At 39.3% G+C, this 17,359-nt stretch overlaps 3 protein-coding genes across 3 annotated transcripts; 1 reads left to right on the top strand and 2 right to left on the bottom strand.

The window, feature by feature from the left end:
• Positions 1–1,043: 1,043 nt before the first annotated feature.
• On the top strand, positions 1,044–7,234 carry taf8 (TAF8 RNA polymerase II, TATA box binding protein (TBP)-associated factor). Its single transcript, XM_020650292.3, has 8 exons — positions 1,044–1,254; positions 3,642–3,801; positions 4,248–4,346; positions 4,453–4,515; positions 4,980–5,104; positions 5,242–5,389; positions 5,518–5,660; positions 6,764–7,234. The coding sequence occupies exons 1-8, from the start codon at positions 1,207–1,209 to the stop codon at positions 6,902–6,904; spliced, it is 927 nt and encodes a 308-aa protein (XP_020505948.1). The 5' UTR covers positions 1,044–1,206; the 3' UTR covers positions 6,905–7,234.
• A 25-nt stretch (positions 7,235–7,259) lies between these two features.
• On the bottom strand, positions 7,260–10,296 carry LOC109979078 (ciliary microtubule-associated protein 3-like). Its single transcript, XM_020628160.3, has 5 exons — positions 10,019–10,296; positions 9,771–9,869; positions 8,725–8,855; positions 8,527–8,644; positions 7,260–7,424 (listed from the first exon to the last, which is right to left on the bottom strand). The coding sequence occupies exons 1-5, from the start codon at positions 10,166–10,168 to the stop codon at positions 7,359–7,361; spliced, it is 564 nt and encodes a 187-aa protein (XP_020483816.3). The 5' UTR covers positions 10,169–10,296; the 3' UTR covers positions 7,260–7,358.
• Positions 10,297–10,900: 604 nt separating this feature from the next.
• Positions 10,901–16,701, bottom strand: atp6ap1b (ATPase H+ transporting accessory protein 1b). Its single transcript, XM_020650263.3, has 10 exons — positions 16,542–16,701; positions 14,577–14,697; positions 14,126–14,200; positions 13,825–14,018; positions 13,702–13,739; positions 13,492–13,577; positions 13,096–13,325; positions 12,934–12,969; positions 12,001–12,235; positions 10,901–11,878 (listed from the first exon to the last, which is right to left on the bottom strand). Exons 1-10 carry the CDS (start codon positions 16,661–16,663, stop codon positions 11,666–11,668), a joined length of 1,350 nt encoding a protein of 449 aa, XP_020505919.2. The 5' UTR covers positions 16,664–16,701; the 3' UTR covers positions 10,901–11,665.
• Between the last annotated feature and the right edge of the window lie 658 nt (positions 16,702–17,359).

The raw sequence follows: 17,359 nt of genomic DNA, 5'->3' as shown, positions 1-17,359 counted from the left end.
GACTAGCCTGTTTCGGCGTCACCACAGATGGCTTGCCCTAGGGCTTGACCACAAACTCCCTTGTCTTAAGAAGGCTGCTGGTTGACCGGCCCACAAAACCTCTGCAGCCGACCTAAACCATGCAGACCCCTGGCTTCCAAGACAGGTTGAATGAAGTTTTTCTTTCATCCAGCAACTGATTTAGGTTAAGATTTATTGTTCATATCTACAGTCCTATGTAGATGTTCCAGGAAGACTACAATTCATTTATCAGACGCTTAAAGTGACATCAGAGTCTAAGTGCAACACAAGCAAATATCTAGAGAGGAAGAAACAACATCATTAAGTGTAAGCAGCCAGCTTTAAGTCCGATCGGACACAGGTGCTGACAGGCAGTGCACAGAGGCAGAGAGCTTGTTTTTGTTTTTCTACTTAAAGTTAAAATAAACAACATCAGCAGCTGTTTTTGAGAGTTTTAAGCAGCATCAAAAGACATTACCAAAGTAGATCTACATAAAAAATTAAAGGTCATGCATTGGTAAATAAAAAAGGTTATTCTTTGGTTGTTGTTGTTTTTTAACTAATTCTACATTGCACATTTGATCTGTTATATTAGCCCTAAACGAGCACATTAAAAAAATAAATGAAAAGGGATTTGCAAGATCGAAACATATAATAATAATAATAATAATAATAACTTTATTTATATAGCACCTTTTAAAAACACAGGTTTACAAAGTGCTTTGACAAACAGCAAGAACAAAGCAAACTAAACCAAACACAGAAAAACATTAACAACAGTAAGAATATAATAGATGCAAAATACCAAAAATAATTAAAAACAATTCAACAGAAAAGAACCCAAAGTGCACGATACACAACCAGACATATATAACCCAACCATCATAAGAACCATCATATCCATATTTTGCTTTTCTCTGTTTTTTTATCACCACTAGAATCTAAAAATCAAACAACAGGGTTGATAAGTAAAAAAAAAAAAAAATACCACAGTTGTAATTCCGCACACAGACACTAGATGGCAGCAGCGATGATTATGTGGCTCACTTCCGGTATCCGTCCCAACTCCGACTGACGGAAGCGACGACATAAATTGACACCGTGTTTACTAAACGGCGGTCAAACTGCAGGTTCATATATTACAATTGTTTCACTTTTAAGAGTTAAACCAGTTGAATTAAACAAACAGAGAAGACGTAATAAGAGATGGCGGATCCTGCGGTGGCGTCGGGCGGCTCTCTTAACGCAGGAGGGGTAAGAAGAAGATGATTTAATACTCGGAGCTCTGAGCTGCATGTAGCTGCATGTAGCTGCATGTTGAGCTAACCAGACTCTCTGAAAACAACAATAAATATCATTCAGCCTAACCTTACATAAACAGGTTACAAGCTTAACTATGTCATATTTAATCATCATGCATTTGTCTGTATGTTAATATATGAATATCTTGTCAGGACACATGTTAGTGTTTATTTTATTCCTGTGGAAGAGTTTGACTGCTGAAGATGTGAAAACATTTCTGTCCGGTCTCATTCACTCATTTCTATATGAAGGTGTTAATATGAAGGTGTTAATATGAACATGTTAATATGAAGGTGTTAATATGAAGGTGTTAATATGAACATGTTAATATGAAGGTGTTAATATGAAGGTGTTAATATGAACATGTTAATATGAAGGTGTTAATATGAACATGTTAATATGAAGGTGTTAATATGAAGGTGTTAATATGAACATGTTAATATGAAGGTGTTAATATGAACATGTTAATATGAAGGTGTTAATATGAAGGTGTTAATATGAACATGTTAATATGAAGGTGTTAATATGAAGGTGTTTCTGCTGTAGGTCCAGCCTGACACTGCAGTTATTGTAAACGTACAAAGTATTAGACTTCTTATTTGCCTCCTTCCAAGCAGAAAAAGTGAAGGACTCCCCGCAGCGGGGTGCAGCTGAGCAGGGGCCGGACCACCAGTTGTGGTGAATCATGATTTAAAACGTGGTTTTAATGAAGTAATAAAGAGTCATATTTAAAGTTTTAAGTGCTTTATTGACACTTTTTTTTTTTCTGAAATAATTTACAAAAACACAAAACTTCAGTGTGAAGGCGGGTACAGTAATGTATGCACAATGAAATCAATTCAATTCAAAAAACTTTATTTGTCCCCGGGGCAATACAAAGTCACACAGAGCAGTAAATTAACAACAGTGCAGGTAGACGAAACATTTTAATCTAAATATAAAGTGTCAATTTAAATACAACTTAAAGCTTAAACTTAACTTAAAAATACAAAATATAAAAGAGTAGATATAAGTGGACAGTGATCGGACTAACAGATGTAAACAGAACTATGTGCAGTAAACGAGAAATACACATGTGTATATATACAGAGCTATGTGCAGGTAGACAAATACTAAATGATAAGTTATTAAGGTGCGTGGTGAAATGCAGCTAACAGGACTTCAGCAGATGATTACTACGAGCTAGGCCTATCTAATTTACAACTTAACCTAAACTTCAAATAAAGTTATTAACTTAACATTAATTCATTAACAGAGTATTATTGAAGTGCTTTTGACACTGCTGTAACATAGTTAATTAATTAAATAAACAGTAAGAATTTAATAGTATTTTTATTCATTTCTTCGTTTTTGTTGTTTTCTCATGATGAATGATACTATTAATATGGGTTTGAACTATTTTCTTATTGTATTAATTAAGTGTCTACTGTCAGTATATTGATGTTGTATTGATGATATCTCGCCCAGGACAAACTGTGAATACAGATTTGGCTCAAATAAATGTAATCTTTTTGTTTTTATGTACCGAAAAATATTCACACTATCCAAACTATACTGGAATAACCTATCTATAAACATGTGAGAAAATATATGAAGTAGGCCTACAATAGTTTCCTTTATATTATATTCATTTTCATTGCATTACTTTCTACTCAGGTCTGTATTTCTGCATCCGTTTACGTTTCAATGGTGCACGGTGCGGATATCAGAGACACCTGCAGACATGTTTCCTTCTGACTCCTATGACTTTCTCTCACCCAATCACTAAAGAGCTCTCATTGCTCATGCCAAAAAACAAACAAACAAACCAACGGACGCTCCGAGGAGGCGGGAACTAGCCGGCTGAATCGGGCTGAATGATGCTGAGTTCAAGGCATCTTGGAAATACGGGACAAACCGCGTCCCATATTGATTCAAAACGGGACGCAATATCAAAGTGTAAAATACGGGACGATACCGTATTTTACGGGACGGGTGGCAACCCTAGTTGCACTCAATGTTCTTCCACACACAGTTATAAAATCAATTTACAGGAAGATTTAGCAAAACAGGGCCAAGTTAGCAAAAATAAAACATATATGAAACTAAAGATACAACTAATATGTCCTAATTCATGGATATACTTTAAACGTAGTGATGCTGTCAGAGATTTTTATACTTTTTTGTACTGTTTCACACTTAATCATAAATGTCCGGATTTCCACAGCACTGTTGATGTTTATTTTTTCTCTATTTATTTGGTTCATGTGAAGGTTTGTCTTAAATGTGCTGTGATAAGTCAGTTTTATTATGCAAATAATTAAATTCATGATTTATTTTCTGGTGTTTTGTGTTGTCAGCGTGGGAGTGGCAGTAAAGCAGCTACCAGCGCTGCAGAGAACTACCACCTGGCCAGGCGTCGCACCCTGCAGGTTGTAGTCAGCGCCCTCCTCACAGAATGTGGCTTTGAGAGTGCAGAGAAGGCAGCAGTGGAGACTCTCACTGAGATGATGCAGAGCTGTAAGTATGGAGCCTCCAATCAATGAGGATGTCTAGAGTTTCCTAGTTTGGCTCATTTTGAATATTTTATGTATCAAAATGAAAACACACCATAAAAGTCTTTATTTACCTCGTTACTAATTCACTTGCTTCTTCATGATGTTCATCATGTGTGTCAAGATGTGTTTTTCATATGTTTTTCTGTATGCCAAATAAAGTAAGGCCAAAAAGAATAATGAACATTTCCTTTACCTCTTACTCTGCTGACTGGTTACGGTTCTGAAGCAATCATGTCATGACATCTCTTATGAAGTTTTTAAACAACTTTCCTGAAAATTAATTGAAGGATTCTTTGTTTGCAGATTGACTCAGATTATTTTTGATGCTTTTATATATAAATAGTTTTGCATTCATAACCAAATCCTTTTCTAAACCACACATTCTTTTCTTTTCTTTTTTTTTTTCAGATATAACTGAAATAGGTCGATGTGCTAAAGCGTACTGTGAACACACAGCCAGAAGCATCCCGACGCTGTCAGACACAGTGATCACACTCATCGAGATGGGTAAGTACTCACAGACACCGAGTTATACAATCTCTGTTGCTTTACCTTTGCACAAGGTCAAAGGTAAAGAGTAAGTATCATGAAATGTGTGTGTGTGTCTCTGCAGGATTTAATGCCGACACTCTGCCCGTGTACGCTAAAAGATCACAGAGGATGGTTATCACTGCCCGTAAGTAGACCCTCTACTCTTAACTGTTGATGTGGATCGTTGGTCCCCCATGTGAGCTCTGTCTGCTCGGAGGCTGACAAAATTAGATCTGTAGATAAAATAATGACAACAAACTAACTGGATAGTAGAGGAAAGTGTAATAAAAGATTTTCCCTTGCCCGAAAATTGTAGGCTTCCTCGTCGGCCACACCTCTAATTCAGGTTCTAAAAAAACCAATTAGAATTTATGTTAAGTTTTGACAGCAATGTATCACTTTTTTCCCCCAGTGTGGCTCGTTTGGTAACTCAGCTTTTCTTAGATAAAAGTAGTAGGGGCTCCAATGACATTCGTTGAGAACCACTGTTATAGATTATATGTATGATAGTTACACTTTCTACTTTTCGTTCAGAAATATGAAGAAAAACACTTGACATAACCCACCTTTTCTTTTTCCTTTTCTTTGTGTTGATTTCATGAATTTCAGCTCCTGTGACAAACCTTCCAGTTACTCCCAAAGCTCTGTCAGCCGGCCAGAAACGCACTCATCCCTCTCACATCCCCGGCCACTTCCCGGAGTTCCCCGACCCTCACACCTACATCAAAACACCCGTGAGTCCCACTTTTTTCTTCTCAGGTTCCTTTGAATTTAAAAAACTTTAAACCCCTGCAATCAGGGCAACAAAACCTTCATCATGTGTAACAGAGCAAACTGAGATTATGCCCTGTGTGTTTCTCTCTGCTCTCAGACGTTCAGAGAGCCCGTGTCGGACTACCAGGTGGTGAGAGAGAAGGCAGCGAGTCAGCGGAGAGACGTGGAGCGGGCACTCACACGCTTCATGGCCAAAACCGGAGAAACCCAGAGTCTCTTCAAAGACGACATCACCGCCTTCCCATGTGAGTTATTCTGCCAAAACACATCTTTCGTGTAAGAGTCAGTTGTGATTTATTTTTGATCGTGTCAGTCTTTGATGATACTGAAATCATCTCGTTTTTACTCAAGTCATCCTTTTGGCCTTTTTCAGTAATCGCAGCTCGACCGAGCACCATCCCGTATCTCAGCGCACTCCTGCCCTCAGAGCTGGAACTGCAGAGTCTGGAGGAGACCGACTCGTCTGAGCAGGACGACCAGACGGACAGCGAGAACACGGCAGGAAACAACATCGCTGTAAGTCTTCAATATCGTTTGTTTAGGGGTCTTTCTCTGAGATCGTAGATTTCCTGTAAGATGGAAATTCAATATCTTTTCCTTGCCATATGTTGAATTTTATTCTGAAAACTTTAAAGGAGCAATTTGTAAGATATCTACTGAATTAAATCTAAAAAAAGTGACCTTACTTTATCACCAGACATCAAGGAAACATGCTCTGTTGAAGTGCAGGCTTCTCTGATAACAATGCAGCAGCCAGTAGAGATGCTTTTAAAAAATAGAGAGGTTAGAGAAGAACGGTTTGAAGACCGACAGAGCAGGTTAAACACTGAAGCTTCAGTGTCTGAAACATGGCAACCTGCGTGCACATCGGCTCTAGAGAGGAGGGGACAGGGGGGAGACAGCGCTCTCCAATGTTTAGAATTTGGACTGCAGTATCGATTTTAAACACTAGGTGTCAGAGTTGCATATAGCTCCTTTAACCGTGTAATCAAAAACACTCAAGTTTTCTGATGTCATTCTTTCACAAAGATGATATTATGTGGTAAAATATCTCAGGAAACAGTCACTCCATCCATGAAAGAACACCACAAACCACAAAGACTGATCGCCTCATGTTTTTTAACGTGCCCTCTCAACATCCCCATCAGCTAAATACTGACCCACTGTTGTTACTGGTTGGAGAAAAAGCAGAAATTGTCTCTTTTAAAAGGTCAACTTTTCTCGACCGGAACATGGACATTTCAGGGTTAGCATGAAGTTTCACCATGGTAACATCAGTGAAGGTTTGGAGAAAGTGTTTGAAGACGACGTCTGTTCTGCTTAATACATGATCTGCTGAAATGTTTCCTGGATGTGTACTGAACTCCACTTTACCTTTCAATAGATGTTCATAATAGGGGCTTTGTCTTGCATGACATTCTCCAACTCCAAACTAAGTATTAGAAGTTTATGAAGTCGGGACACTTTGAACAGACTTTGATTTTTAGCTTTGAAAGCTCAGGAGTAATAACTATATTCCCATCTAGCTCGTCATATTCTCCTATATCTACAAACTTTACTTTAAATGTGAGTTTGTTAAAGTGTTCTACAATGATTGTGTTTTTGTTTCCCTGGCTCAGGACGACCCCGGAGCAGACAAAGAGAACTCCATACTTCCTCCCAGCGGCGTCGTTCCCTCCGCAAAGAGCAACGACGACAACATGATCGACAACCCGTACCTCCGACCGGTCAAGAAACCGAAAGTCAGGAGGAAGAAATGAACCACCTGAACGTACAGACTCACATTTTTTCCACAGTGGTTTTGTTCTTTCAGCCAGTCTGTGATTCTCTCCAGACCCCCCAGAGGAGGAGCAGCACAGGCACAGTGGCTGCTCGCCCTCGATGCTGGAACCAGTACCCACTGTTAGCTTTTTTTGTATACTAACTGACTTCTAATGAAGAGAACTTTTTTTTTTGTTTTCATTTTTTGAGCAAGCACTCACTTCTGTTTGAAATGTCATTTTGTAAGAAACATAATCGTGAAAAAAAACCAGCCCAAACAGGAATGGAGACATGTTGTGAATAAAGAAATATGTTTCTTCAGTAAGAAAGGTTTCAGTCCAGTAGATGAAAACGTTTTTTTTTGCTGTTTTGTTCAAATCATAATCTCAAGCAAATAACACAATAAAAGCAGCATCGGACGTCGTGGCAGGCCGTCGTCCATCAGCTCTGGAGTTAATAGTACAAACTGAGGTAGGCCACTCGGCTCCTGTGCTTCGAGAACTCCTCTTCATTGTTGAGCTGTAGAAAAACAAAATCACACCGAGTAGAACTCATGAGGAAGTGGTGCATTTCTTCCCAGCAGCTGTGTCAAACATCAGAATCAAGAACAGTTATAACTCTCAGAACTTGTTTTTAAATATGCAATTTATAAAATGGGGAAATGCTCTTCTATCCTGCCCAGAGTTCGATGAGAACATCAACGCCTATATAAGGGCATACTGTGTGTTTTGGTCTTGGACACAGTGAGATGACAAGAAGATGAAAAGAGGATCTGATTGGGCCAGGCACCAGAAAACATCTGAGTTTTAATAATAATACTTTTTGGAGTGTTTATAGTGAATATTTCTGAATTCTTTTTTAGATTATTTGACTAGAAGTAATTGCACATGGCTGACAAACAATTCAAGCCACCTCTCAAAGGAACCAGTCATTAAATAAACTTTCTAAAGGCACAAGATATGTTGAATTATTAAACTTTAAAAGGGGCTCTAATGCACTGGTTCTCAACTGGTCTACTCTAAGGATCCACCACCAACTCCTTCATGAAAATCGTAACCCAAATGTTTGATATTTTTCCAACCAATCAGATTTCTTGAATGGAAAACGATACGAAAAATACGATGAAACAAAGAGAACAAAAACATGCATGTTTTAAGAGCGCTTCATAGACTTCTTACACTTTATTTATTTATTGTTCGCGACCCACTGAAAACAGCTCTGTGACCCACTTTTGGGTCCCGACCCCCCAGTTGAGGACCACTGCTCTAAGGGGGATGTGGTTAACTTTTAATGATAGTACATGGCTAGCTTTTTTTTTTTTTAGCCTTTATGCTAAGCTAACTGCTGGTTGTAAAGAAAACATTGGGGATCTCCTCTCAGTTAAATGTCAGTGAGAAAGTCTATTTATAGAATCATGAATATTCCTCTGAAGCTGAGCTACAACAGCTCACTTCTCTAAAGATATAAGAAAAACATTTTAACCTTCTGAACAAGTTATAGATAATCTTAAATAGATAAGGGTTAGCAGGTATGGACATAATGTTATTCTTGTTTTTACATTTAAAAGTCAAATCTTTAAGGCGTCTGGCCAGCTGCATACATTTCATCTTTCTCCACCCACCTTCACCCTCAGTGACTTCTTCTCCAGCTGAGGCAGTCTGGACCAGTCTGGGCTCCCAAAGCACATCGGCCACGTCACCTTCCTGTTTGTCACTGCATCAGGAGCGTAGGTCCCAGGGCTGGATCCCAACATGAACATCTGTTAGTTTCACTTCAGCATGTTACATTGTGTGTGTGTGTGTGTGTGTGTGTGTCTCACCCCGGAGTGCACTCTGAACTTAATGTGCTACTGAACCTCTGAGTGTTGGAGTTAAAAGGGGTTTTGCCAGGAGGGGGGACTCTGGACTTGCTTTGGTCAGGCTGGTACTTCGTAGGAGAAGGAGTCACCGTCTGGAGATAGAAAATAAAAAAAATCACATCTATTTACTTCTAAACATTCATAATAAAGTCTGAAACTGACTGCATATCAACAACTTTCATCAGAACCTGGCAGTCTTGTTGTAACTCTCACTCCTCTAGTTTACATGCACACTTTCACTCAAACTTGGGTGACCAAACTCTGGAAATCAACTCTACATATAACACAGGCTTTATTGAGATGAATTAAAGTCTGAAATGAACGCAGTCATAACTCTTTTATTTAAATTGCAATTAATCTCATGCTATTTTGTCCCTTCAGGACGGTAGATAATTTACCTCTGAGCTGTTTGACTTTTGTTTTTCATACGTAACAAGGTCCTTTTCCTGTGGTTGGGTTAATGTTGTAACCTTAAATCTACCAGAAGGTCCTAATTTAATTTCAAAATAAAAGCAGGGTTGAATTGAAACAGCAAGTAAAGTACTCTCAGCTCAAGACAGTACCAAATTCAAAATAAAAGCCTAACAGATGTTATTTTTAAATGCGAAATAATCTAAATTCAAATTTGCAATTTAAAATACCATTAATCGCCATACAAAATGTGTAATCATTTGACAGCCCTTATTTAAATCACTATTAGAGTCTTTTTAAGTCCTTTTTGTTAGTTTGTTAAAGGATTTGGGTCAGGTTTTTCTTATCATTTTGGAATTTTGTGCATAAAATGAACCTATTCTCAAATATCAACACACAAAGATGGAAGGTTTTTGTTTCACATAAAAGCACCAAACTTTCTTTGTAGGCTAACCAAAAAAACTGTTCTCCAAAAAGCTGTCTATCTATCTAAGTACTATTATCCAAATATAATGTCACACCATCCTGTTTGATGTGCCCTCAGTACATGAATGATACCACAGGTAACTTGTGTAGTATCTATGTGGTTCATGTACCTTATTACAGGGGGGAAAGCGAGTTGCAGTCCTTGCAGAGATAACATATCCTCTCTTACTTTCTGGTGTCTTCTGTAAATCGTAAAGGATGGTGCCAAACTGTGAAGGAAATGAAAACATTTAGACCTCACTGATAAAATGAGAACACACTGATTTGAAGACCTGTTAATGATTTTTTTTAGACAAATGTTTAAATGTGACAAGGATCATTAATTGTTAAGCAGATATTTAAGAGCAGCTCTGGTTACCTCGTGGTTGTCATAGCAACCAGGGCCCATGTGTGGCTCTGGCTGTCGAGACATTTCGTTTCCCAGCCGGTCCGGCGCGTGGTGGACGGGGAAAAGTCTCCTCTCCTGAGAGCTGCCAAAGGATATTCTCCGAGTGGGCGCTACCGACATCCTGGAAACAACTTTCTGAGTGAAGAAGAGAAGAAAACTGGCGAAGAAAGTCAGGCTTGCTAACCCGCTAGTGTCGCCTCAAGCTTTCAGGACGTCGTCGTGTTTAGATTTGCTGTTACCATGGCAACAAGGATGACGCGTAAATACCTGGTGTGCAGTGGCGATTCTAGAGTCTCTTGGGGCCAAGAATCAATTGGGGGGGCCCTCTAACCAGGGTTTATCACCATTATGTCTACCAGTGTCTTCCTCCTCCTCCTATTTTTCCTGTTTCCTTTCCTCTCTCCTATAGACGGATAATTCCTCTGCTGTTTTTTCTTTGTTCAAGTTCAAGTTATCTTTATTAGTCAAATGCACAACAATGGCAATGAAAAAATACAAATAATTAAAAAAATTAAAGTGAAATAATATAATACAAAATAGTATATATTGACTGTCATTGACAAACTTCGGTTTTTCAACGCTTAGCAGGACAACGAGAGTGAGTGCTGTCAGATGGGGCCCCATTCAGGAGGTTTCCTGCTTTCATCGCCAAATTTGCACGTGGTCCACTGCTTTGGTTTAAGTTTGTGAGCCCTCAGGGGCCCCCTACTGGTCTAGAGCCCCAAGCCATTTGCCTGGTTGACAAGCAGCACCTCTGCTGGTATGCAAATTGCCAATGTTTTTGTCCTCGATAAAAACAACTAAACGTGTCTCTGACTCCAAAAAGCTTTAAAAAAAAAAACCACAATGAAATCACAATTCAAACATTTTTTTTATTTTCAATTAAAGACATTGGCAAAATGCACATTCAAAAGTTTGACAAACAGAACAGAGGCACTGTCATTATTAAACCCGAAGCGAGGGATAAACATCCAGAGAAGGCTAAGTATTGCAGAGAAAGTCTTTTTATACAAATAAATAATTTGTCAAAAAAAATATTACTGAAGCGGTGGCACTCTGATTTGTCTTTGGAAGAAGTGAGAACTCAACTAAATCCAAAGTAAAAGTAAGGCAATTCCGAGAAGGAGAAACATTTCAGAACATGCTCGTAAACAGTAATTTACTCTTGATATGCACACAGTCACGTCTTTCATAACCAGTAGTCTTTGAATTACAGTTTCGCTGGAAGAAAAAAATAAAAAAACTGAGGTCTGAAAGGTCCTACAGCATTTAGCGACACATTCATGATAGCACAGAAGGCATTCTCTGGTGAGAGAAATTATTGCAATTTTTTTTAGGGGGGGGGGGGGGATATCCACAATGTCTGGCAAACTATGGCACACATTTATCTCCAGGCACACATGCAGTCAAAAATCACCTCGTACAAAAGGTGCTTCTAATTTGGCACTTGCAGATGAAGAGATATGAAATGGAATGTCTATTGTAAGAAAACAGGATGTAAAGACAGTTGTGGAGGGATTCAGGAAACAAAAGTAGAAGAAGAAATCTGAGGGAAACGTCAGAGAAAAGGTCCAAATATACAAAAGCAACATGACAAGGAGGGAGTGAGGGACTGCTTCACTCAGACTGAGGCACTGAAATCGAAGGACCTTTTGGGTCGTCGAATCGATCCATGGTGTGAAGCTGCATGATCATGTGCAGACCGTAAACAAAAATGAACAGCATGAGCAGCGACGACAGCAGCCCCATCCAAATCCCTGCAGTGAAGAAGCCAGCACAGTCGCTGGCGTAGGAGAAATCTGTGCCGTTGCCCAAACTGAAGCCCTGAATCTGCATCGAGAAATCAGAGAAGAAACACTCAATGAACAAGAGAAAGACTAAACACAGCAGTACATCATTAAAAACATAAATATTTGAGGTGCTGGATGTAAAAGATGCTGTTGTAGTTGTACCTGGAAGTCGACGAAGTTGAGCCTCCACTGCGAGGCATTTGCGTTGGTGCTGTTAGGGAAGAGCAAAGCATCCCTGAAGCTGCTGACAGACATGCAGTGATAGGAATACTCTGCAGGGGCGTAGATGCTGCGGCTCCCGAAAGACGCAGTCAGACTGCTAGCCTGAAGCTGCACAGAGTCCAGGGCGAACCAGTTCCGGGCGGATACAGGATAGAACCGCTGACTCATGGCAAAGCTGCAAATCAACAGAGGAGTGTTTGGTGAATAAGGATGAAAAGTCAACGCTAGAAATGTGTGACAAGACAAGAGGTAATTATTGATATAAATAAATCAAAGGCTTGACTGTTCATTAACTGACCCCTCGTGTTCACTATCTGAAAATTCCTGAAGTACTTGTGGTGACACTGAAGACCAAGACAGATGGAAACACATGGCACTGCCCTGCTGAGCTGATTAAAAAAACCTATTCACTAGAAAGTGAACAAGCTATTTTGTATTAGTGTCCGAATTCTAATACAAGTCCGAGTGAACATGATCATACCCTATATAGTCCACTCATTGTATCCCAGAATGCACTGCAAAAAGTAGTGTACAGCCGATGGTCACTATCCGAGCAATATGTACCAGAATGCATTGCGGTGACTCGACTGCTCTCAGGCGGCCTCATTTCAGCTCTCATTTCTCACTCACTCTATCCACTGTCCTATCTCTAATAAAAAAAGGTACAAAATGCCCCAAAAATAAATCTAAAACAATGAATAGAGTAAAAGATCATCAGCGTTAGTTTGTCCTAATGATGATGACCGACACAAGATAATAAGCCTGTGAGCATGAATAAATGAGTTTTAAAGTGAAAATATGTTTCATTATACATCTAAAAATGCAATATTTTATATTTATTTATTATTTGTAAATGTTTTTTTTCTCTCTTACCTTAGTGTATAGCCGGATGCATAGGTGAGGACAAGTCTAGAGATAAAATAGGAGAACACATTAAGGATTATTTCTTTCACATAACACAACAACACTTGAGTTCTCTTTGCAAAGAGCAAAAACAAACACACAAACAAACAAACAAACAAACAAAGAGCTTACTGTGAGTTGCTGATGTTGCAGAAGGATCCCGTCAGCGTCGGTGTGTCTGCAGCGAGGTCTATCCAAGCTCCGGTGCTCGAGAGGCTGATGTTGAGATTCTGAGCCCAAAGCATTATGCAGGGGCCTCCGGTTCCATTAAACATGATCGGAGGTTTGACGCTTGGTGGTGGAGCGGCTTGGAGCAAGGAGCGCCCGACAGGCTGACCTGATAGGGATGTCTCTGAAATCACCTGCAAGGATGACTCCTCAAATTAATATGATAAATACTTTATGTCATGACTGAAATGTTATTGTATGTGATGTTTGGCGAGCATAGAAATTAGGGATTGTGATAAACATCGTATTGTGAGTTGAGTGTATTGTTTAACTATGGTGCACTTCACAGAAAAACCTCACCCGTGATGGCTGGGATCCTGTGTAAACTGCGGTGTATTTGACATTTTTGTCTTTCATGATACTCAGAACTTTCCCAATTATCTCATCTGTTGAAAAGCAAAAAAAACAAATGAGTTACACACTGATTTATTAAGATATAAGCACAAGGTTATAATTGTACTCGAAACAAATTGCTCATCATTTTACACTTTGAAACAACTCAGAAAGTACCATTGTCATGTAGGACTTCTTTGCAAGACTTGTGTGCGCTGTAAAACAGAAAGGGTTTATTTTCACCTGAAGAAACAGAGACATTAATTGATATGATCCAGACTTTAAAAGCACAGCTCTTACTTAGTACAATAAGGGAGATTGATGAGCAGCAGGTTGCTGGCAGATGAGTTGATGCTGAGATGTGTCAGAGTGTCTGCGTCTACGAGCAGAGGAGACACACCCAGCTCCTCCTGCAGCAGAGCGGGGATGGCAGAGGAGCCGGACCACTCTAAAGCAGGCAGCGTCACTGATGAGGAGGAAGTCTGCAGTGCAGCCTGAAGGAGGGAGAAGGAAAGAATGATCAGTATCATTCGTCTAAAAAAAAAATAAAAAAAATAGTCACCACACAGGAGGATTAATGTGAGCTTTTCAAAGAACATACCTCGAGATTTTGAAAGGCACTGTCCTGCTTGTTTCCAAACACACCACCAAAAACTGTGAAGTCATCTTTGCTTAACTGGAAGACAGAAACAGAAAGATCTAAATATAACAAAACGAGCAGAGAGGCGGGAACAATGAAGACGGCAATACAACGCTACATCAATCCATCCCATTTATTACTCACCACAGAGAAAATATCCTAGCAATGTGTTACAGAGGAAGTGTGAAAGGGGAAGTAATAGCAGAGCTCATTGTCACACCAGAATGAGGAGTCTGCTACACAGTGTCACATGGGACTACAGTGCTACTACTACACATGACTCAGTACTCCCCTGATTTACACAACAAACATATCCAGGATCTAGCTTCTCCTGTCCAACACTTTTCACCCTCCAATCCCACTCCAGTTACTGAAATCTTGTACCGTAGTTCACCGAGGAGAAGAGACTGACCTTGTCCTGCAGGAACAACACCACAGTGCGAGGGCTGGAGCCTAAGGCAGAGGTGAGGTAGGCAGTCAGCTGGTCTGTGGAGGTGATGTGACCAGCTGCAGAAGGAGCCAGTGCTGGAAGTCTAATCATGCAGGACAGAAAAATTGCAACCTTGTAAAAAAAATTGTTACCAACCACTTTAACACATTTTAATAAACAGTGCTGCAGTTATTAGAACATGAATTACTAAAATCACACCATCACAAGTACAGGGCTGCGGAGGATGTCAGTTCCCCTGCAAAAAAGCTGCACCTTACTCAAAAAAATGATAACGCTATAACATGTCTGCTTTCAGAGTTTGTACATGCTGTGATACTTTGTTGGTTTATTCTGTACTGTTCTAGGAGAGGTAACCATTTTCTGTTGTTCTTTCTCAGGTTTCTTCAATTTCTATCCTGTGTAATATTATGTGGTCTGTAGGAGTTTTTCAGCATCTGATTTTGGGGTGTAAGGGAGGGTTTCACATGCCTTCTTTCAGAGGAGCATCCGTTCCTGCAACTTCATGTCCACTCAACATTCTTCCCTTGACCAACCTGCCGTTTTCACCTCAAACCATATACAACCTTTTACTCATTTTGAATAAAATCAAATCCAAAAAAAGCTCTAACATGGGCCGCTGGTTTAGCTCAGTTGGTAGAGCAGCCGCCCTGTGAACAGAGGCTACAAACCTCATCGCACTGGTGGCCGATTCAACTCACGATCCTGACGCTATTTCATGCATATCATATCACCCCCCCCCCCATCTCGCAAAATACCTCATTCAAATACTAGAGTCGCCTTCCAAGAGAACTTCAGCTGTGCTATCAAACAAAGGCTAAAAAACATCTTTATATAAAAAGATGCAACATTATACAGTAACTATAACTATACCCACTGACTGTCTGCATCACAGAAGCCCTCCCCCCCCCCCCTTCCTCCTCCACCTTCTGACTCTCTGCACCACACTGAAGCTCCCACTCCCTGGACTCAGAGTCCCCCACCCGACTCTCAAAATACCCACTGGAGTCCTGTATAACTAAGTGCAATATATTTATTCTATACCTGTCACCTCCAAATTCATTGTATTTTGTATACTATACATCTTTACATAAAAAGCTGCAACATTATACAGTAAAACAGCCTCCACACATCAACAACACAATACCCATTTCATATCATATTTACGCTCCTATATTTACAGTGCACAACAAGTATTGTTCATGATGACATCCTGAAGTGGACCCTGTCCCCCCTCTGATTAGTATTAACTGATGAACAGTCACATTTAACCTCTAAATGAGCATCTTGTTGTCACCATGTTCATTAATGACAACCTGATCCTTTAAAAGATAAAACAAAGATCATCCTGTGTGGATCCTCAGAGGGCAAAGTGACGTGTTGCAGCAGGAAAAGAGAAGAAGAAGAAGAGCATGCGTACAAATAAAATGAGAATAGATAGGAATAAAATAAATAAAAAGGTACAATGTGTTTACAACTTTTAACTAGTAAGTATTAAGTAAAACAACACTAAAAACTATAAAGAACATTGAGACATTAATATCAGGTTTAAGAGGAACTACTATGTAAAACTTAGTGTCACTGCCTGACCTCTAAACACTTTATAATCAAACTTCTGTGAAGCTGTTTCCTTCACTTAATTAAAGGATCATTTCAACATTTTATAAGAGCTTTAATAAACATATTAAAATAACTGAGAGACTTCAGACAGGAATGTGTAAAGTTTGAAGAACTACGACTTCTGTTTCACGATAAACTGACTGAAATCTCGAGATGAATTTAGACTTTCATCAGATCATCAGATGATCTTATTTGGATTTCAGTAAACACACAGTTAGCTTCAAGTGTTAGCATTAGCATGAGAATCAGCTGGACTCTTTAAAGTAGCTCGAACTTGACAAACAAGTTAGAATAAATAAGTTATATTACCCGTCACTGGACCATAACAGAACTGGCACTTGGGCTGTGGAGCTCCCGGTGGAGAAGAGGGCGAATAAAAGGGCAATAAAGGCCATCAGCCGCGGTCGAGTGGAGCACTTTGGATCTGCCATTTTCGGTTACTTTTCCGCAAAGTTCTGAGTCACGTGACGCCAGCCAGCTGACAGTCATGTGCGCAGTGGTCATGTGCGCAGTGGTCATGTGCGCAGAGGAGCAGCCGTTGGAAGAAAACGACTTCCGGTTTCTTTCATTCTGCAGCGCCGTGAGGGGAAGTCCGGCTCTTTCTAGGGAGCCGGATTTCTTTTCACTCATTTTTTTAACCTTCTTAAAAAAAAACATTTTTATCGTAAGGCCTTCTTATAATCCTCGTTTCATCCAGGATGTTTTATTTGTTTTACTGTTAATTTCAGCCGATCTTTGTCTCGGTTCTCTTTTCTCTGTTAATTTAATGATTGTTGTTTTATTTTATTTTTATTATTTTTATTTTTCATGTTTTTTATTTTTAATAGGATTTTATTGTTGTGTATTTGACTGTTGGGATTTTTTTATTTTTTCTGTAAAGCACTTTGTGACGTTGGTTTTGATAAGTGCTTTATAAATAAACTTTATTATATTATTATTATTATTTTACGTTTAAACAAAGTGATTTGAAAATATACTCCCAGACACTCTGAAACCTAAAATCCTCTAAGAACAAAATTAAATAAATCTATGAAATTATGCAGCCACTTTATTAATTTACCAAATTAAAACCTCTTGTGGGGAATATATAAAGAATAACTCACCTAGTTGTCCATCAATCATAAAAC

This window comes from Labrus bergylta, chromosome 12 (assembly GCF_963930695.1).
Source record: "Labrus bergylta chromosome 12, fLabBer1.1, whole genome shotgun sequence".
Classification (NCBI taxonomy): domain Eukaryota; kingdom Metazoa; phylum Chordata; class Actinopteri; order Labriformes; family Labridae; genus Labrus; species Labrus bergylta.
The sequence above is the reverse complement of the archived record's forward strand: the minus strand, read 5'-3'. Positions and strand labels throughout refer to the sequence as shown.